Below are 20,569 nucleotides of genomic sequence, written 5' to 3'. Positions count from 1 at the left end.
TGAAATCAATCCTTTTTGCATCATGCAACGGATGCCACCTCTCCTCTGGCTTGCAACCCCCCACCCCTCCCCCGAGACCAATCATTGCCGCGCTCGGGCCTGCACATCGCCTCCGCCCCCTTGCCGGGCCGCACGCAGCTACCGAGCCGCTCTGGCCACGGCCCGCCGCCTCTTAAAGGGAGGGAGCCGGCCCTTAAAGGACCCTCGCGCGCGGCGCACGGCGGCCCCGTTCCCGGCAGGGGCCCGCCGAGCCAGGCCGAGCCCCCGCGGCGCCCAGGCGCGGCCCGGGGCCCTCCCGCCCTCCGCGCCGCCGCCGGGAGCGGCCTTTTTATTCAGGCGACGCTTAAGGGAGCCCGGCGGCGCCCGGTGCATTGTGGGAGCGGCGGAGTCCCGTTCGCGGGAGGAGGCGGAGGGCGCAAAGCGAACCGGTAAGCGCCTGGCTCGGGGAGGGGGGGCGAGACACCAGGCTTAAAGGGGAATATTCGTCCGCAGGCCCAGGGCGGCCGTGCGGATCCCCTCGCGGGCCGCCTGGGCGCGCCGGGAGCCGTGCACGGTCGGCGCTCTGCAGCGCAGCCTGGAGAGGGGCCGAGCCAGGGCTTGGTGGGGCCGCTTTAAAAAAGAAGCACCGCCCGCGCCGCCGCCGCCGCCGCCGCGCGGGGCCGAGGAAGGAGGGAGGGAGATGAGGGGGGGGGAGGAGTGGAGGGGGAGGGCGGCGACGCAGGGGTTAATTTTTTAGCCCGCCGACATTTTTGTGCGGCGGCGGCGGCGGCCCGCGCGCGCGGCGGGAGAGCCTAGCCCGGTGCCCGGGGCGCGGCGCGCGGCGCCTCCGGGCCCTCCCCGCCCCCCCGTCCGCGCGCGCCCTCCCTCCGGCCCCGCGGGCGCAGCCTGACCCCGGGCGTCCCGGCCTGGCCGGCCCGCGAGCCGGGGGACCCGCCGCGGCCGGTGGGCCGTGCGCGCCTCACTCCCGCCCCGCGGCCTGGGCCGCGCGGTTCCCGCCGCTGCCGCCGGGACAGAGAGCGGGCGGGCCGGCATGGCCCCGCTGGCCGCCCCGCTCCGCCTCCACCGGGCCGCGCCGCACAAAGAGCCTGGGCCCGGGTGGCCTTTAAAGGCGGCAGCCGGGGATTTAAGGTGTCCCCGAGCGCTGCCCTGCACGCACCGGCTGCCGCCCCGACGTGTGCTTCCCGAGGGGTGCGCCGCCCCTGCGCCCACGTCGCCGCGTCCCCTCTGTTTTTTATTTCCTAGGCTTGGGAACCTGGGGGGAGGTAGGTACCGGGCCGGGGCTGCCCCCTCTCCCACCCCCACTTACCGTTCTCCCACCCCCACTTACCGTGCTCCCTCGGCTCTGCGGCCAGCTTGGCGCCCTCGTTTGAAAAAATTAAAACGTGGCCGAGAAGGAAAGGGTTAACCGTTGTTTTTAAATATTCATGTCATTGTTTAAAGGTGTAAACAGGCGGCTTCGGGGTTGAAGTCGTCTGCGCGTTATGCCAGCCCCCCACCATTAATTACGCCTTTCCTCACGTCCCCCTCCACCCCCCATTTTCTCATCCCGTCCAAAAAATGTAAGAATTTATGTTTTTTTAGGATTCGGATGCGATGTGTGTGATTTATGTCTCTCGTTCCATTTGGAATTTTAAAACTCCTGAGTGCCTTTTGGGCTTAAGGTGTTTTAAACTTTTTGCCCTTAAAAACCTAGGAAGATTTAAAAGGAAGTTAGACCCCTGAATTCCAAGGGCCCCTCCCCGCCTTTTTTTTTTTTTTTTTTTGGATAGGGATTGGAGGTAGGAAAATAACTGGATGCCTCGTGAGTTGGATTTTTTTTTTTACCCCTGGTAGGAGTGAGGCGGTGTTAAGTGCGAGGCATTTGGTGAGGAAAGGACTGTTGTTTTTGTTCCAAACCCAAGTCAAACTGCTATTGGACTTTTCCTAACTCTAAAATGGCTTCAAAATTCCCAGCTCCATAACTTAGCTGTCCTGGCGCCCTCCTTTCGGACAGGTGGTTTTCTTGGAATGTTGGAAGGTTTACTCCTTTACGCTTGTAGGTTTCAAACGGAAATCATTGCTCACCCCAAACATGGCTTTGTAAAGACAGTTCGGATTACTGCCCAAACTCAGGCTCTAGGAGATTTATTTTAAATGAGTGATGGGCTTCGCAGGGGATCGAAAACTCTATAAATGGGAATTATGTTCTTAATGATAAATTTTATAGGGGAAACTGACCCTAAAACTTGGGGTGTCTAATTCTATGCCCAGTAAAGTATCAGTCTGGAAGTTTTGTAAACCCCGGGAGCACGTGGAAGGTTTCCGTTTAGCCGCAAAGGCTTCAAGCTTAGAAAAGTTTGTTCCAGAAACTTCCAGCGATACCAAGTACCATAAATGCTTGTGATTTAGTACAGTTTATCACTTTAGGTCTGCAGTGAAACAGTAACGAGCAGTAGCATATTTTATCAATGATGTGTGTGTGTACTAGTTTGTTGGGCGGGGTGTTTGCTTTCTAGGAAATAGCACTGAATTAAAACATCAGAAAACTTTCCACTGCTCTCTTGTAGAAAATGAGCTTTGCTGTGTTAAACAGCCATTCCAGTTCTCAAGTTGTGTTCTTTAGAGAGGCTTCCTGTTAGTTTTGGATCATGTCGTGTACTTCTGGCTCAGAGTGAAAACCTGTTTTTCTAAAACTGAACTTAGCGTCGTAAAGAATTTCATCAAATGCATATCCACCGATGTCCTTTTCACCAAAAGTATCTGTTAAGCATATTATCTTTCTTTGTGAGATAGCAAAAGATAGTAAAAGGTCTTCCTGAAAAGTCACTTTAGCCAGGGCATTTAATATCTAAACCATAGTACTTCCTGGTTGATAGGTGAAGTGACTAGTTTTCCTGTAATGCTGCCGGCTAGAAGAACGTTTGGAACTTTTAACTCAAGATGGCACTGTGTCCTGTAAGTCAGCTGGCCCATAGTTCCGTCTTCCTTGCAGCCCCTCAGAGCCACCATTATAACAACACAGACATCAGATCTCCTTCCATAGAATATGTCTCTAATGGTACAGTCACCTTTTAAAATGACGACTTCTAGCTTATGCATCACTGTGACAAACTATTGTGGTCCCAGATGGCTGTTTCCCTGTGGTCTTGGTGATTGCAGCCCTTTTCATGTTTACTTTTCACTGTCATGTATTCACTCACTAGATTCTTGGCGGGTACTGGTAAGAACTCTTTAATGGTGTCTTTGTGTTTCGGTGCTCCCCAGGTGGATCTGTAAAGAAACCAGCCGTGTAGGAGAGGGAGGGGAGGAACCCAGCGGTGAGGTGTGTGCGCCCGAGAACCATGTCTGCGCGGGAGTCCTTTAACCCGGAAAGTTATGAATTGGACAAGAGCTTCCGGTTAACCAGATTCACTGAACTGAAGGGCACCGGCTGCAAAGTGCCCCAAGATGTCCTGCAGAAATTGCTGGAATCCTTACAGGAGAACCACTTCCAAGAAGATGAGCAGTTTCTTGGAGCAGTTATGCCAAGGCTTGGTATGTGAACTGCTGTTTCTTTCATATTTCCCTGAGTAGAGCATCTTGGCTGCAATGTAGTCAGTGAGTCAAAAAACTAGATTTCTCCTCCCATGTTGCCTTTTTTTTTTTTTAAAGTTTCTGCAAGAAGGATTCAAAGAGCAAAGCAATGGTAACTGTTACCTTATTGTAACTTATTTGGAGGAGCGACTTGAAAAACATGAAGAGATATGCTCTAACCATTTTGAAACTGTTACTATGCGATTGAGACACTTGTATTACAGCAAGAGCATTTTTTATTAAATCAGAGTAGTGCAGGACACCTTTAGAGAGCAGTGCCTGGGTTGGGGGGAACTCGGGGTTCCTGTGCAGCAGGCATTGTTTGAAAAGCTCCCATGGGGAGGAGGGAGACACAGCAGGTGAGAACACTGGACGGGGTCTGGACCCCAGGACGGCATCTGGACTTGAGAGCCGTGTTTCCTTGACCCAGTTCCTGCTGCCATTAGTGGTTTGCCTTTTCTCAAACACAGAGCTCAGAAATTCTAGGCTACTGGGATGCTGTTTGTTAGCTTCTCTTGTGTGCTTTGTTAAGTACATGATGCAAGACTGTGATCACTTTGCCTTTTGGGTGTTTGACATGTATTCTAGGAGTTTGTGGGTGTTTTGTAGTTACGGTGTATGAGTTGATCAGCTTTCTTACATAAGGTTTTAACTGCATTTCTTTTATGGTCATGTTCTGTCTTACAACATTGGTTTTGAACCTAGGGTACTCCTTTCTTTCCTGATGTATAAAGCAGAGAAACGCAGAGTTGCTTTGGGTGGGAGAGGAGGATTCACACCCTGCACTCTTGGGGCCTGTAGGGCTTGCAGGAGCTCAGTTAGAAAATCATCCTCATCTAGCTGATGTCTCAGCGTGGAGAACTACCACAGGAATGAGGTGGAGTGGATGTCAGCTTGCTTGTCAAGAAATGAGAATATACTGAGAAAGCCCTTAGATGACTTTGTCGGGGCCGAATGGGCAGAGACAAATGCAGTCAAAACCTCATGGATAAAGGCATCATTCCCCTCTGTAACTGCCCCCGTTGACTTCTTGAGCACTCCATGGAGCTCAGGAAGGCCGGGTAACCTGTTCCCTGTCACTTGGTGGGGGTCAGGAACTGGCATCCACATCTTCCAATTCCTCCGCCCACCATACTGCTTATCGTCTGGTTTTTAAGTCCATACGTGTTCATGGGGAGAGGAGCCGCGTCAGCTGTAACTCAGCAGTGGCAAAAGGGGACAGATGTCGACAGCAAGGGTCCAGGCAGGAGAAAGAGAAATCAATGTTACTCTGTGCAAGTTCGTAACCCTCCTGAACCTCAGTTTTCCCATCTGTAAAATGGGGTAATAATACTGTTTGCAACTGTTGTGAGTAGAAGAAATTATCCGTGTGTGTATGTATATGCACCCTGTGCACCTGTACCCGTGTACATAATACTTGTGTGTGTGTGTATAATGTTTATATAACGTATACACACAAGTCTGTTGACCTGTATTTAAAATGTTTTTTCTAAAAGAATGTCGTATTTCCTGGATTCTAAGGATGAACCGTAACAATTGTTAAATATACACTTTTATTAAATGTATTCTAACTAAAGAAATGTTAAGATAAGTGTGTCTTAGTACTTGGTACCTCTGTTGCCTGATGCCTAAGCTGCCATGTGTTGATGGCTGCTGGCCGTGGGGGTAGAGTGATGATTTGGGTTGTTTTTTTTTTTTGATGGATAGTTTCAGTCTTGCTGAAACCTAGAATTCCCCGTCACCACCCACTGATGGTTACATACACCCTGCTCGGTCTGGTATTTGAGGCTCCCTCTACTCTGGCATTTACCTGCCCTCTGCCTGTACTGTCCCTCTCTCTCTCAACTTGATACCCTCGTTTGCAAGGCCCATGGCCTGTCCCATTCTCACCCTCTCTCTCTTCCTTTCTTGAAATTTGGTAGGTGATTTGTAGACCAGTCACTACAGACCAGTGCTGTCCCAAAGAAAGATGAGGTGAGCCACCTGTGTCATTTAAAATTTTCTAGTACAGATAGTTCCATTAAAAAAAAAAAATAGAATCAGGGGAATTGAATTCTAATATATTTTATTTAATCCAGTATATAAAAACTATAATTTCAATACATAATTAATATAAAACATTGCTAACAAGACGTTGGTTTTTCTCAGTACTAAGTGTTTAAAAATCGAGTGTGTGCACTTGTAGCGCATGTCACTTTGGAATTGCCCCATCTCACATGCTCGGTAACTGCATGTGGCTGGTGGTTCCCATGTGGACAGCCCTTGACCCTCCTTCTAACACGGAGTGGTGTCCTGATGGAGAGAGAGGACTTGTAGGTGATGGAAGCTTCTTGTCAGCCCCAGGAGCGTGCTGGGGAGTCATGTTTCACACGCTCTGATGCTGGGTATCAAGAGAAATTAACTGCTTTACAAACCAAAAAGATTGAATTCCAGTTTAAGATTCCCACGTTACAAAACATTTAAAGCTAACTTTCAGCAACTCTTTTTAGTCTCTCTTTCAATAGTCCTATAGTTTATATGAAAATCTAAAAGAAAAACAGTATTTCTTCCCTCTTTTCCAAAGTGAATGGTAATAGCCTTGGAACACCCAGTTGTTGGAAAGATCAGTTTGGGGGAGCAGTCGGTATGAGTTTAATTGTGGCTCTTGAGTGCTAGAGAGCCCCGCTAGAGGGCGCTTCTGCATACATGCGTCGCTGAGATGAATCATCACACGCTTTCTGATCACTGGTAATGAGCGTTCCATTGTTACAAATTTGTGAGGCTTGCCATTCTGAATCAAAGTCCTCCATTCCCTAACTGGATCTTCCACCAGGAGTTTCTGCTTTGCCATCTAGTGTAGTAATAAAACATCAGCCTGCCTACACAGAGTGATCTTTCACTAAACTTGATTTTATTTTAGTGTTAGTAAGAATGGATCAGGACTTGACATGGTGCTGGGGTAGTTGTGAAAGAAAGCCACACGTGGTCCTCTCTGTGTGACTCGGGTGTGACTTATTCCGTTTGAAATTCTGAATCCAGACGGTAAACATCTACGTCCTTCCTTTCGTACTTCATGGGATTTGTCCTTTGCTTTTGGCCATTGGGCTGCCAGGTTGAAATACTTCCTGAGGGCCAGAGGGCATCCTCTTGAGAGAGGTGAGTGTAGGAAAGCACTCCATTAGGCTTACCTGGTGAGAGGCCAGTCTGAATTTGAAGGGTTTGCATTACAGGTGATTTTTTTTAAAAAATGTAGCCTGCAGTAGCTAGTCTTGACTGTTTCTAAACTGATTTCAGGAAAAGGGAACTGTTTCTAATTAGCCCATCAGTTGTCTGTGTTATCTTTCTAAATGTTTAGAAACAATTTTTAGTAAGTTGAAATATATCCCATAGGCTTGTTAAGCAAATTTTTCTTTCCCTGCTCATTAAGTTAGTAGAGGTGACATAAGTTTCTCATGAGTGGAATGCATGGAATTTTAAAGTTTCTTGGGAGCCACAGTGTTTATGTACATGCTTGATTGGAATCAATGAATACTTGTTCTAGCATTGTCCTTTTCTTTCTTTCTTCTTTCCTTCCTTCCTTCGTTTCTCTCTTTCTCTTTCTTTCTCCCTTCTTTCCTTTCTTATTTTTGTCATTTTTGACTAAAATGTAGTATAATAGCATTTTTTAAAATTTTTATTTATTTATTTATTTTTGGCTGCGTTGGGTCTTTGTTGCTGCGCACAGGCTTTCTCTAGTTGCGGCGAGCGGGGGCTACTCGTTGAGGTGCGTGGGCTTCTCATTGCAGTGGCTTCTCTTGTTGCGGAGCACGGGCTCTAGGCGCGCAGGCTTCAGTAGTTGTGGCATGTGGACTCGGTAGTTGTGGCTCACGGGCTTTAGAGCGCAGGCTCAGTAGTTGTTGTGCACAGACTTAGTTGTTCTGCGGCATGTGGGATCTTCCCGGACCAGGGCTCGAACCCGTGTCCCCTGCATTGGTAGGCGGATTCTTAACCACTGCACCACCAGGGAAGCCCTATAATAGCATTTTATATGTGTAAAATATTTTACAGATTTTCTGTTGGAAAAACAGAATCATGCCCAAAGATATACTCCTAAGTAACTATGGAGAAGACAACCCAAGTTCCATTTGTGCTGTTCTCATCTTTACAGAAATTCTGTATGGTGCCAGTCACGTGATACAGTAACACAAAGGAAACTTTCTGTTCAAGGCATCGTTAAAGTCTAAAAATTGTACCATGTTGAAGTTGAGTCTTATGACTAACAAATTGTGTTCTCATTTTCTATCTTAAGCTGGTTTTGTTTCACGTTTATTGCAGTTATGCTTCTTGATAGGAAACACATTGCTTTGTTGGCGGTGAGCAGTGTTCCGTAAGTGTCTTATGCAAAACCCCTCCTATTCAGAACACTGCAGGTACAAAATGACATGGCTCTTCCTGTTGACTTTTGGATGATGATGACCCCCATCTTTGCAGGCATCGGGATGGATACCTGTGTCATTCCTTTGAGGCACGGCGGTCTTTCCTTGGTTCAAACCACAGATTACATTTATCCCATCGTCGATGACCCTTACATGATGGTAAGTTTAACCGACGTGTTTTTACATCTGGAACTGCTTACTCTTTTGGTTTTGGGTGGTGGCTGGGGTTTTGTTATTCTTGTGTGGGTTTTTTTGTTTTCGTTCTACACAAATTGCTCTCATCCTACCCCTGCCCTGACTCCCGTGGTTGTAGATCTGATCTGGTCGATCCCTTGCTCACACTTGGCACCGTGCATGAGGTAGGCAGTTAAGGTGGATGGGGGGCGTCCCCTGCTGCTTTCGTACCTGCCTGTGTGTCTGTGCCAGAACACCTGTGGTCTGTTAAGCGTGTCTGTTGACTGATGTGTTTGTAGTTTTCTTCTTTATTTCCTTGTACTTTTCTTTCTGGGACATTTGTAAACGCCACACTCCTGTGTTTCACCATCCTCTGTAATAGGACTGATCCTAGATGTCTCTGTCCAGAAAGAAAGAGCTTAGCATCTCATCACCATTAAACCTGACCGTTGATCCTGAATCTGGTCATTCCCCCTCCCCGTGTCTTTTTTTTTTTTTTGTGGTACGCAGGCCTCTCACTGCTGTGGCCTCTCCCGTTGCGGAGCAAAGGCTCCGGACGCGCAGGCCCAGCGGCCATGGCTCACGGGCCCAGCCGCTCCGCGGCATGTGGGATCTTCCCGAACCGGGGCACGAACCTGCGTCCCCTGCATCGGCAGGCGGACTCCCAACCACTGCGCCACCAGGGAAGCTCCTCTCCCCGTGTCTTATTCCACTGTGTGGCGTGTGCATCCGCCTGCTGATCACGCTCTGCCCCGACACCCCGTCCTGCTCATTGCAGGGTTGCTGCCAGCAGCCGCTCCTTCTTCCCAGCTGGACCCTCCACCCTGGCAGCTGGGAGGAGCCGATGAAGAGATTGGCAACATCCTATCATTAGAAAGTGCCGGAGGCCCTTCCTTGTGCCAGGGGCACTGGGATCGAGCCCCACATAGGGACTGAGGCCGGGAGGTCTGAAGGTGGGGACAATCACGCATGCTCCCAGAAACCTGTTTCTCGCCTCTGGCGCAGCGGTCCTGAGAGCTGCGCACGCCACTCCCCCGGTGTCCCACCTGTCCGGGGGCCCAGGGGGCTAGAACCGGAGTTCATCCTGTGCCAGCATCTCGTAGAAGGACCCGAGCGCCCACGCAGAAGGGGCAGCAAGTCGCTGCAGCCCGAGCCTGTGGTTGGCGCCTCCCAGCTGCTGACGGCGCTGCGCCCGTTACCTCGAGTGAGTCACGGGAGGTGATCAGGCTCCCTGCCGACCTGCCAGGCGGTCGTGAGACAGCATAAACGGGCAATGAAACGGCCGCTGGAAGTGATAGTAACTTGTGGTTTGATTACCCTTACGTCAGAAAGAAAAATTGGTCGTTTTCTCCTTTCCTGTCTAGAGAAGGGCAACTTTAAAAATTTTTTTAAATGTCTGTTGGCAGTAGAAAATCTTTATTACCACGTTTCTGTTGAGTACTGTTTCAGAGTTCCTCAATAAAACCTTATAGTTCACTGGGAAATGCTTCCCTTTGTCTTTAGAAAACAATCTGATTTCAGGCCTAGGTGTCGTTTATTTCTTCTGTCTTTTTGTTTCTCAACCAAGATGATTTTCCTGTTTATCTCGTACGAGAAGCTCCCCAGATTTCTCCGTCTAGGTGTATAGAACCCATCTTCTCTATAACCAGCAAAGGGGACATTTTTAAGGCTCTGCTCGGGAGAAGCGGCGGCTCCACGTCTTCTCTAGCACAGTCGTTTCCCAGCACTTCCACTCCGGCTCCTCTGAAACCAAGCACTCCAAGCTTTTCCCCGACATCTCCCCGCTCCGTTCCGCACCCAAATAAATTGCAGACCTCTCCCTAAAGTTTAGAACGGGAAAGAACCTGGAGACGATGGGTGCTGCACGAGAAAGGAGAGGTGGTAACGGGAATGCCCGAGAGTGGTTCTGTGATGGAGGAAAGGCGGTGAGTCCGTGAAGCACAGAGCCGGGGACCACGTCCCGGCAAGCCCGCTGTGGCGCCTGCTCACGTCTCCCCTCTCTTCCAGGGCAGGATAGCCTGTGCCAACGTCCTCAGCGACCTCTACGCCATGGGGGTCACAGAATGCGACAACATGCTGATGCTCCTTGGAATCAGTAATAAGATGACCGACAGGGTAAGCAGGAGCCGGTCCGGCTGCATCCTCGGCCCCGGTTGTGGTCCTGTCACTTGTCTGGTTGGCCCTCCTTCCCCGCCGTGAAGTCAGGCTGTCCATGTCCCACCCGCCCTCTGCTTTTTGGCAGTTAGCAGCGAATTAGCATAGGCTGGCCTCTTCGTGTCTCCATCCCCACCCGCTACTTCCGCTTCTCTCTCCTGGGCAAACTGAAGCCAGCGTGCGTGTGTGTGTCGTGGTGACGTTTAGGCCGCAGTAACAGCACCTCCAGGCCGGGCACCCGCCTCTTTGGTCACGGTTGGCTGGTGACGTGGATGGCGGTGGGGCTGGGGTGCCCTGTGCTCACCCGCTAGCATCTGTGGCCTTGCTGCCTGACCCCCTCCTTGGCCCAGAGGTGAACTCCTGTTTAGATTATTTTTGACAGGTAATTGGTTTCGTCCCCGCCAGAAGTTTGCCCTGCGCATAGAACTGAGCATTCAATAGGCCCTTCTCTGCCCTCACAGCGTGCTCTCGGGCCACTGCTTGTACACAGACACCCGGAGCGGGCGCGTGGGCACGCGTTAGCTGGTCACGGGATGGTTAAGGACCGTCCAGAGAGCTGGCTCAGGTACAGGGCAGCCCTGTGCACCCAGCCTGTTCCGGTGTTTGCTCCTCTGTCGTCTGGGCTACATTCGCTTTGTGACCTAGAGCCTCTTCCTACTTTTGATAAAAGGGCTATACCATGTGAACGGTTCCCTGCCCCTTCTGTAAACTCTCAGGGCTTCCTGTAAGGGTTTTATGATCTTTTTATAACTACAGGGGTAGACTCTCTTCTCTGGGTTTTGAACTGAATGATGTGACTTTTAATTTGTGTCCTTTTAAACCGTAGGAAAGGGATAAAGTGATGCCCCTAATTATACAGGGTTTTAAAGATGCAGCAGAGGAGGCCGGAACATCTGTAACCGGCGGCCAAACAGTGCTAAATCCCTGGATTGTTCTAGGAGGTGTGGCTACGACTGTCTGCCAGCCCAACGAATTTATCATGTAAGTTGATGTTGGTTTCATGTCCCCTGGCCAGGTTCTCTCTCTCTCTCTCTCTTTCTCTCTCTTTCTCTCTCTTTCTCTCTCTTTCTCTCTTTTCTTTAAAAATATATTTATTGAGATACTAATTCACATACCATACAGTTCACTTATTTAAAGTGTTTATAAATTCAGTCGTCTTTGGTATAGTCACAGGGTTTTGCAACCCTCACTAGAGTCGACTTCACGACACTTTTATTGCCCCAGCGAGAAACTCTATCCACCCCCTCGGCTGTCACACCCCACCGCCAGCCCCCATCTCCATCCCCCATCTCCATCCTGGCTTCTTCCACTTCACAGAATATTTGCATAATCTTTTTAAGGTGTATCCATTTTGCAGCATGTATCAGTACCTCATCCCTGTTTATAAAAAAGTTTTAGATTTTTTTTTACTGAAGTATAATTCATATAACAAAATTTCACATAACATGAAATTTAGCTTTTTCAAGTACGCAATTCATTGGTTTTTAGTATTCACGAAGTTGCGCAACCATCACCACTATCCAATTCCAGAACATTTCCGTCTCCCCAAGAAAGAAACCTTGTATCCACAGCAGCCACTCCCAACTCCCTCCTCCCCCATCCCCTGGAAGCCACAGATCTACTTTCTGTCTCCTGGATTTGCCTGTCTGAGACATTTCATATAAATGGAATCATGCAACATGTGATGTTTTATGTCTGGCTTCTTTCACTTAGCACGTTTTTAGGGTTCATCCATGTTGCATGTGTGTCACTACTTCATTCCTTTTTATGGGTGAATAACATTCCATTGTATGGACAGACCACAGTTTATTCATCCAGTCATAGGTCATGGACCTTTGAGTTATTTCCACCTGTGGTGCGTGATGCTGCTGTAAACACTCGTGTGCAAGTTTTTTTGTGTGGATATACATTCCAATTCCCTGGGGTAGATACCTAAGAATTACTGAGTCACGTGGTAACTATTTAACTTGAGGAACAGACTAAGGCAGCTGCACCGTTTTACCTGCCCACAGCCATGGATGGGACCCTGATGTCTCCACATCCTCTCACCAGGACTTGTTTTACTGTCTTTTTGGTAATAGCTGTCTAAGTGGGTATGAGGCGACATCTCACTGGGTTTTGATTGGCATTTTTCCGGTGGCCAGTTCTGTGAGCATCTTTTCTTGTGCCCTCTGGCCATTTCTAGATCCTTGGAGAAGTTTCTCTCTTAACAGAAGTTGGCCCTTTTCGTGTTTGATGTCTTATTCAGAAAAGCCACCTTGTCCTATTCTTAGAGGAAGCAAAAGCTCCGTTTGTTTTATCTGATTTTGTGAGCAGGCACTGTGTTCAGAACTCCAGGGGTGTGAAAGGCCCTGTGGTGCAGAATCCCTCACCTGCCCTCAGTCATTAGTGGCAAACACTTTGACCAGTCTTGGGTATTTTTAACCAAGTAACTCTTGACATTCAGATTATCTTCAGTTATGTTGACATTACACATAGTACTCCAATGCATAGATCATCTTGCATGTGTGACTCTCGGTAAGAAATTTTTCAGAATGGCATTGCTGGGTCCATTGCCTGTGCACCATAATTCTGATCGATGTCTTCAGTTTGCCCTTCATAGAGGCTCCACCAGCAATGGGTGAGAGTGCTGGGTTGCCCCATCCTAACTAGCACAGCCTGGTGACAGCCTCCTTGGTCTTTGCCTTACTCCTGAGAGTAAGGGTGAGTGTAATTTTCATGTATTCATGTCTTTGGTCCATTTTTTGACTGATGGGTGCGTCCGTGTTAAGGGTCTTGCCTTTTACCTACATCCAGGTTTTATTTTCCTATGTTTTATGTTGGTAGTTCTCAAACTTTCCACTTAGATGGGACAAGAGAACTTGCACCTGTCTCCCCCATTCCAGCTTTCCCATAGAAAAGGAACCCAGCTGTAGCCAAAAAACGAGAGAGGAAAAAACAATAAAACAGGCTTCAATGAATTTTTTGTCAACAACATGTATGCTTACTTTGTAAAATAAGAATGCACCTGTGCAGGTGATTATATTTTGTAAAAGACTGCCCACAAACTTAAAAATAACGCAGCAATTTTATCATACTTCACTTGCTGATACAGATTTGTAGGTTGCACATAACCAGTGACGCACAAGAGCACATCAGCTCTCAGGTGCAGTTGAGTCAGAATTGAAAGGCATTTATGTCTTAAGGTCCCGTTTTTGGAAAATGAGTTTCTGGTAATTAATTCTCCCAGAATTAATATTTTTCAAAGCTAACAATGGATATAGATATTACAGGATGAGTCGAGGAGCTAGTTGTTGATTTTTAAGTCTGTGCCCCTGGCTTTTTAATCGCCTTGTATGAGTATTTGAGTTGTTCGCTGTCAGGGGACGGGATGGCTGTGTGGACAGCTCCTTGAACTTGGACAAGAAAGACATGAATGCTAGACCCATGTCCTGGTCGTGAGGATACAAGTGAGATGGGAGTTTTGTCTGAGGGGGGACAGTCTTTCTGCTTTTAGGGCTGCGTTTTTTTAGTATTTGCCTTCTGTCTTTAAGACAGGGACCAACCAGGGACCCTGTGTACCAAGTAGGAAACTTATTGGTCATAACTCTGAGTTTGAAACATTGATGCTGAAATCACCAAAACATTAGACCCACGGATTCTAGCCAAATGCCACATCCTGAGAAATCCCACCTGCATCTCTATCATATAAGTGACTGTAAAAAAAAGAAAGAGAGAGAGAGGGAAAGAAAGAGAGGAGAGAGAGAGAGAGAGAGAGAAAGGAAGGAAGGAAGGGAAGGGAGGAAGGAAGAAAAGAAAGAAAAAAAACAACCGTTTTTGTTCCAGAAGTCTTGTTGCCTCAGAACCCTGGTGGGTCTGTGTTGAAAAGTACACAAGAGGGCTTCCTTGGTGGCGCAGTGGTTGAGAGTCCGCCTTCCTTGGTGGCGCAGTGGTTGAGAGTCCGCCTGCCGATGCAGGGGACGCGGGTTCGTGCCCCGGTCCGGGAAGATCCCACATGCCGTGGAGCGGCTGGGCCCGTGAGCCATGGCCGCTGAGCCTGCGCGTCTGGAGCCTGTGCTCCGCAACGGGAGAGGCCACAACAGTGAGAGGCCCGCGTACCGCAAGAAAAAAAAAAAAGAAAAAGAAAAGTACACAAGAGCATGGCTGAATCAGGGCCTGATGAGGCCTTTGAAGACTAAGCGATTTGCTTTTTTGGGAAACTGATAAGTCACTGGCCTAAGTGTTGTCGAAGTCCGCGGCCTCCTCACTTTTCATTTAATGTTTTGTTCGTCAGTCATCCTAGTAGTAAACGGCAGAGCTCTAATACATGGCATTAGTTGGCTTAAATATAAGTGAGTGTTTGCAAACACACAAGTGGTTTTACCGGCCTTTTCTTTCTCCTGTTTAACCGACAATGATGAACTTATCTCCTCGGTTGATTTGACAAGGACCTGCCTGTGCTCTCTTCTTCAGGCCAGATAACGCAGTGCCAGGCGATGTGCTCGTGTTGACCAAGCCCTTGGGGACGCAGGTGGCTGTGGCCGTGCACCAGTGGCTGGACATTGTGAGTGACCTTCACCTTCCGGTGTCAGCAGTGTGGTTTCTAAAATAAGCTCTTCTAGTTTTAGTACCAGGGAGTGTGCTGTCCATCTAGGCCTTCATAAATCCTGGGAATTGTCCCTATTCTTTGATTAGATCCAGTTTTCATGTATTGAATGCTTGAAGTAGGTAATCCCCTGCTCGGGGTTCAGAGATAATCCATAAGGAGAATTTGGGGGACAGTGAGTGGTGCAGTTTATCTGTTCATTTGGTGCTGAGATGGGTATGTCTTCCATACTTAAACATCACTAAAAAATAATACAGAGGAGGCAGTTCCCTGGCGGTCCAGTGGTTAGGACTCCGCACTTTCACTGCCGAGGGCCCAGGTTCAATCCCTGGTTGGGAACTAAGAGCCCGTGAGCCGCGCAACGGAGCCAAAATAATAATAATACAGAGGAGAATATGTGCAAGGTTTGATATTTGAGGTTTAAGGCCAGGCTTATTGACAGTTTAAATTATTTTAGTCATGAGTTTTTTGGTCATTTCTGGTTGCTTGTTTTGTCTTTTTAAGCTAATTAGTAACTCAGAACATTTTGATAAATAATTATGTCATGGAGAAAGCATCTAGAATATGAAGATATTTATCCTGAGTCACTTTTCAAGTGAGCTATGATCAGTTGTTCTTCATTTAAGACTTTTCATTGCCATAACAACTCAAAAATTAATATGATTGTGGTATATTCTCACATATCTCAATGCTTTTAATTTCTACAACTGTCATCTGAAACCATCAGTCCTGAGAAACAATTGAAAATGAACAATTTTATGTTATTCGTCAACCAGGTATATCTTAGATTGACAAACAGAGCAGAGAAAATCTCTTAAGGAGGCCGCATTCTTTAGTTATTTTTCCCTTCTCATCCAGTGAGGATGGGGAGATTTCCCATCAGGTGTGATCACCTATGAGTCAGACCATAGGGCTTTTATAGGCCAGTAATCCAGAGGTGCTTTCCAATACGACTGCCCAGGTGAGGCAGAGGGGGTCCAGGAGGAGGGGCTCTGGGATCCTTCTGTTTGTCCCACCCCCAGCTTGACACTGCCTTTGCTTTTTTTTAACCAGTTTCTTAAAGATGCTCAGAATTGAAAAAAGCAAGTTTCAAAGGCAAAGTAACAGCACAATACCCTTTCATAAAGGTCGGAAGCAACCCAAGAGTATTGTTTGGGCATCTATACGTACGAGGATACTATTTTTTGAAACGCAGGGAAATGACAAGTGTAAAATTCAGAATCATTGTTACCTCTGGGGGAGGGATGGGGGCAGGGGGATAAGGGAAGGACGCAGACATAGACTTAAGTTACTTGTTGGGCAGTAGATGTTGGGTATTACCAAGAAAGGAACAAACGCACGAATGCTGGCTATTAAAATGGACCGTGATGACTGTGTGTCATGAACTCAGCATCGCGATGCCAGATCCTTTAAAACTCAGACTGAGGAGGAAGGGGGAAGACGGCAGTCTTTCAGAGGATGTGCTTTGTGGTCACCCATGCCGTCCTCATAGCTGATACAGTTCAAGTTGTTTCCCATTCATTTGTCCCTCAAGAGGACTTGATCCCAGAATTCAGGGAAAGTCAGTAAGAGTATAAATTACACGAAAAATGAAAGCCATCCGCTTACTAGGGGAGATGGAGAAGAGAACCCAAGGACATTCAGAACTGTCTTGCTGGTTTCAAGTTTCCAGTACGCTGCAGTGTTTGACTACAGAGGTGCGGCTGAGGACAGAGAAGGTGCCAGATGATATATCTAACGGCCACTTAAAGCAGTAGTCACGGGGGGAAGAGTTAGAAACCTTAATATTGTGTGCAGAATTAGGGAAGCAGAACGCCCCAGAAGATGGCTAAGGAAAAAATACTCTTTCAGTGGTTAGAAGCAAAGACTGATCACGCTTTTCTCTCTTTGCTCCCTCACCTGTGTTCCTATCATTAGCCTGAGAAATGGAATAAAATCAAGCTGGTGGTCACCCAGGAGGATGTGGAGCTGGCGTACCAGGAGGCGATGATGAACATGGCCAGGCTCAACAGGACAGGTGCGGCCAGGGCTCGCCACGCAGGGGTTGGCCAGCTTTCTGAGCAGGGCTGGGACGGGAGACACTTAGGGCTTTGTGGGCCACAGACAGTCTCAGTTGCATTGATTTTCTTTTCCCCCATGACTCTTTTAACACGTTTCTTTAAAAAAAAAAACCAGAAAACAAAAAACCAGAATACATTCTTAGCTGGAGGAACTGGCCATGGGCCAGGTTGGGCCAGTGACTGCAGAGCCCCCTCTGTCGGTGCCTGGAGCACCGGTGGGACTCCAGCTATGTCGTGTGTTCTTGACAGAAGCGTGGGGTAAATGTGACTCACCTTAGAGGAAGTAAACGGCTGGCCATTGGCCTGAACGTTGCGCTAGGTCAGGTGGTGAGGCCGTGAGCGTTTGTCCCCCGCCACTCCTCTCTGAGGTGTGCGTCTGGAGTTCTCCAGGGCACTGCGCCTGTGCCAGCATCTGTGTCCCCTCTGGCTTAGAATCGCTCACCGTGGGGACAGTGCCAGGCACCGGGGAGAAGCAGAGAAGTATGGATGAAGTCATCAGTTCACTTTATGAATCTGTGAAATGGAGAGCTAAGGTCACATTTTCTCTCTGTTGCTTCAAATTCTACATTCCTGTGATTATGGGCAGCACTGAACTCCTCTGCACCCCAATAAAAACAGAAGAGAAATTTATATAGCATGTTTTCAGAAATACTTGACTGACTTATTAATTTAAAGCGTTAACATTGTCATATTTTTAATTCCCAGATTTGTGTATATAAATGAGTAATGACACTCATGCCATAATTTTTTGACATTTCATTTCTAGTTCTAGCTTCTTAATACTGATTAGAAAGTAATAATAATAATAGTGGTTACCATTGATTTGGTAGTTATTATGTACCAGGAACCTGACATATTTTCTCATTTAATTCTTCTGACAACCTTATCAAGGTAGCTACTATTATTCTCATTTCACAGGGAGGTTAAGTAACTTGCTCAAGGTCACAGCTAATCGATGGGGACCTAGGATTTGAAGCCAGATACGCTTTTAATGCTTTGAAACTACTGCTTATAATGCCTTTAAGTGTTATATTCTATCCTTTTCTTAATGATTTAGTAAGAAATCAAGGCCCTCTCCACAGCCTTTGTGCACAGTAATTGAACCAGTACTTTGTACTATGCTAAGAATCTTAAAAGTAGTTTAAAGTAAAACAGGAAAGTTCAGGAAAGAGCCAGAAGTCATATTCTGGGAAGCAGCAAGGCTGCCAAGGGACTCACTTGATGCAGGTTAAGCATCTTACAGTTGATTTTTATTAGCTTTCTATACCTGTATAGAAAGCACCAGGTATATTTTATAATTAAGAAGGAAGCCCGGGCTTCCCTGGTGGCGCAGTGGTTGGGAGTCCGCCTGCCGATGCAGGGGAGACGGGTTCGTGCCCCGGTCCGGGAAGATCCCACATGCCGCGGAGCGGCTGGGCCCGTGAGCCATGGCCGCTAAGCCTGCGCGTCCGGAACCTGTGCTCCGCAACGGGAGAGACCACAGCAGTGAGAGGCCCGCGTACCGCAAAAAAAAAAAAAAAAAAAAAAGGACGCCCTTGTTGGGTGACTTTGAAGTCCTAACCTCTGACCAGCCAGAGGAACCCTTTCTGGAAAAGCATCTGTGTGGGTCGCTCTGTACAGAGGATTTGGAAGCAAACCAGCATTTAGAATGTGAGCTCCAGGAGGGCAGGGAGCTCTCTTTTGTTCACTGCAGTGTCCACAGCACTTAGAAGAGTGAAGGACACACCACAGGGGTCATTAAATCTGGATGGAATGAGTGAACTCTGTGCTAGCCCTTCTTTTTGGTACTTCATGGACATCTTTTGAACAATCCTGTGAATTGGATCCTGTTTTTCCTCCTTTGTCTGAAAAGAAATACATGTAAGGAATACACGCAGGTCTATTCTCAAACCCAAATCTGTCCAACTTTATAAAGGCCACTGTTTCTCCCACTTGTTCTATCTACATAAGCCTGTGATAGAAATTGGTACAGTTTTATTCTGGAAATATCAGTTTTCTTCCTCATCATTAATTGCATGTTGTATTTAAGGACCTGGGTTTGGGTTGTGTGGAATCCTATTTTGGAACTTTGAAGATACTTGAAGATGAAGTTCTAGATGAAGTTCAAAAATCTTATCCTAAAAAAAGTCCCTGTTTATTTAGTTACTCAGGGTTCGCTGAGCCAGCAGTCAGAAATCTCATCCCTCCCATTCTACAACTTACCCCAAATGACTCTGAACCCAATATATGTAATACTTAAGCCATGAAGTCTTCAATTATTTAAAAAGAAGAAGAAATTTGACTGTTGAACAGGGGATCTCAAAAGATCTTCTCCGAAACTCTGATTTTAAAGTCACTTTAGAGTGTGAAAAGAGGGCTTCCCTGGTGTTGCAGTGGTTAAGAACCCACCTGCCAGTGCAGGGGACATGGGTTTGAGCCCTGGTCCGGGAAGGTCCCACATGCCGCAGAGCAACTAAGCCCGTGCACCACAACTACTGAGCCTGAACTCTAGAGCCCACAAGCCACAACTACTGAAGCCTGCACACCTACAGCCTGTGCTCCACAACAAGAGAAGCCACTGCAATGAGAAGCCCTCGCACCGCAACAAAGACCCAACGCGACCAAAAATAAATAAGTTAATTAATTAATTTTAAAAAATAAAAAAATAAAATGTGAAAAGAGATTTTTTTCCAACATCTGCCTTTCCCACCTTCTTTATTAAAAATTTTTATTAGATACTAAGTTGATACAAAAGTTATTTTATAAAATATGTGCAGGGCTTAAGGAACAGCAGCACAGTACCCATGTGTCTACCATCTCATGTGAGAAAGAGAACCTGGCCTTACAAGCCCCAAGGGGCCCCTCCCACACCCAGCTCGGGGAAAGGGGCGACGCTGTTCTGAATCTAATGTTTATTCTCATGTGTTTTAAACTGTTTTTGCCACATAGCCTTGTCCCCTTGAGCAATAAGTTAGTTTTGCATTTTTTGCTTTACTAAATCATCCCTGTGTCATTTTATTTCCTTTTTGCTGTTTTGTACACTGTTCAATGTTCCTGAGTGTCAATCCCTGGTGTGTGTAGCTGGATTTCATTGTTTTCACCACTGTATAATCTTCCACTCCATGACTGACTGCTGCTGAGAACTTCTGGTGCACATGTGTAGGAAAGAGGGCAGTACTGCCTCAGCTTTTCTAGAAGGTCCTAAATGATTCCCAGAGTGGTGGTATACCACAGTTTTTGAGAGTATGCTACATTTTAAAGATTCTTTAATATGTTTTCTCTTCCTGTTTATTTTCTATAGTTTTTCTACTGTTAAAAAAAAATCATGTTAACTATAGAAAAGCTTTCAGAAAGTGAAAAAAAGAAGGAGAGAAAAAACATTGTTCATAATCCCACCAGCCAAAAACAGCTTCTGTTAATATGTTTATGTATTTTCCCAGGATTTTTTCCTTTGGTTGGTTGGTGGTTTACTGTTGTCTTATTGTTGACGTTGTAAACTAATGGTTAGCGTACATTTTACTTATATTTGGAATTTGCTTTTATTCATTTAATATCACTAAATTCTTTTTTCCATATTATATAATCCTAGTACACATAATGTTTAATGGCCAGATGTTCTACCAGAGTGATATACCATAACTAAATTACTTTTTGCCTACTTTTGAACAATT

The 20,569-nt window shown here is 46.9% G+C and overlaps 2 protein-coding genes and 1 long non-coding RNA gene across 11 annotated transcripts in view; 1 reads left to right on the top strand and 2 right to left on the bottom strand.

The window, feature by feature from the left end:
* Positions 1–1,566, bottom strand: part of LOC109549676 (uncharacterized) — a 68,824-nt gene extending 67,258 nt beyond the window's left edge. Inside the window, exon 1 of the long non-coding RNA XR_012330427.1 lies at positions 1,328–1,566. This is a non-coding gene — a long non-coding RNA (uncharacterized lncRNA). The remainder of the gene's footprint in view (positions 1–1,327) is intronic.
* The window catches only part of SEPHS1 (selenophosphate synthetase 1), a 30,145-nt gene continuing 9,726 nt past the window's right edge, over positions 151–20,569 (top strand). The window contains exons 1-7 of one of the 9 annotated variants that reach the window (XM_004313782.4): positions 151–428; positions 3,244–3,513; positions 8,002–8,105; positions 10,128–10,235; positions 11,101–11,255; positions 14,727–14,817; positions 16,777–16,876. In XM_004313782.4, the coding sequence (XP_004313830.1) occupies positions 3,321–3,513; positions 8,002–8,105; positions 10,128–10,235; positions 11,101–11,255; positions 14,727–14,817; positions 16,777–16,876 (751 nt within the window). In that variant the 5' untranslated portion in view covers positions 151–428; positions 3,244–3,320. Of the gene's footprint in view, positions 429–470; positions 601–779; positions 1,263–1,870; positions 3,514–7,845; positions 7,898–7,930; positions 8,106–10,127; positions 10,236–11,100; positions 11,256–14,726; positions 14,818–16,776; positions 16,877–17,351; positions 19,054–20,569 lie in introns of those variants that run through there. The other 8 variants (XM_073801658.1, XM_019933451.3, XM_033852461.2 and 5 more) reach the window with 8 other exon arrangements.
* Positions 16,910–20,569, bottom strand: part of MCM10 (minichromosome maintenance 10 replication initiation factor) — a 119,942-nt gene continuing 116,282 nt past the window's right edge. The window contains exon 21 of the mRNA XM_019933448.3: positions 16,910–17,432. The gene's annotated coding sequence lies outside the window, so the exon portion shown is untranslated. The remainder of the gene's footprint in view (positions 17,433–20,569) is intronic.

The sequence above is a fragment of the Tursiops truncatus genome, chromosome 2 (genome assembly GCF_011762595.2).
Source record: "Tursiops truncatus isolate mTurTru1 chromosome 2, mTurTru1.mat.Y, whole genome shotgun sequence".
Lineage (NCBI taxonomy): Eukaryota > Metazoa > Chordata > Mammalia > Artiodactyla > Delphinidae > Tursiops > Tursiops truncatus.
This window is presented reverse-complemented; position numbering and strand designations above follow the sequence as displayed.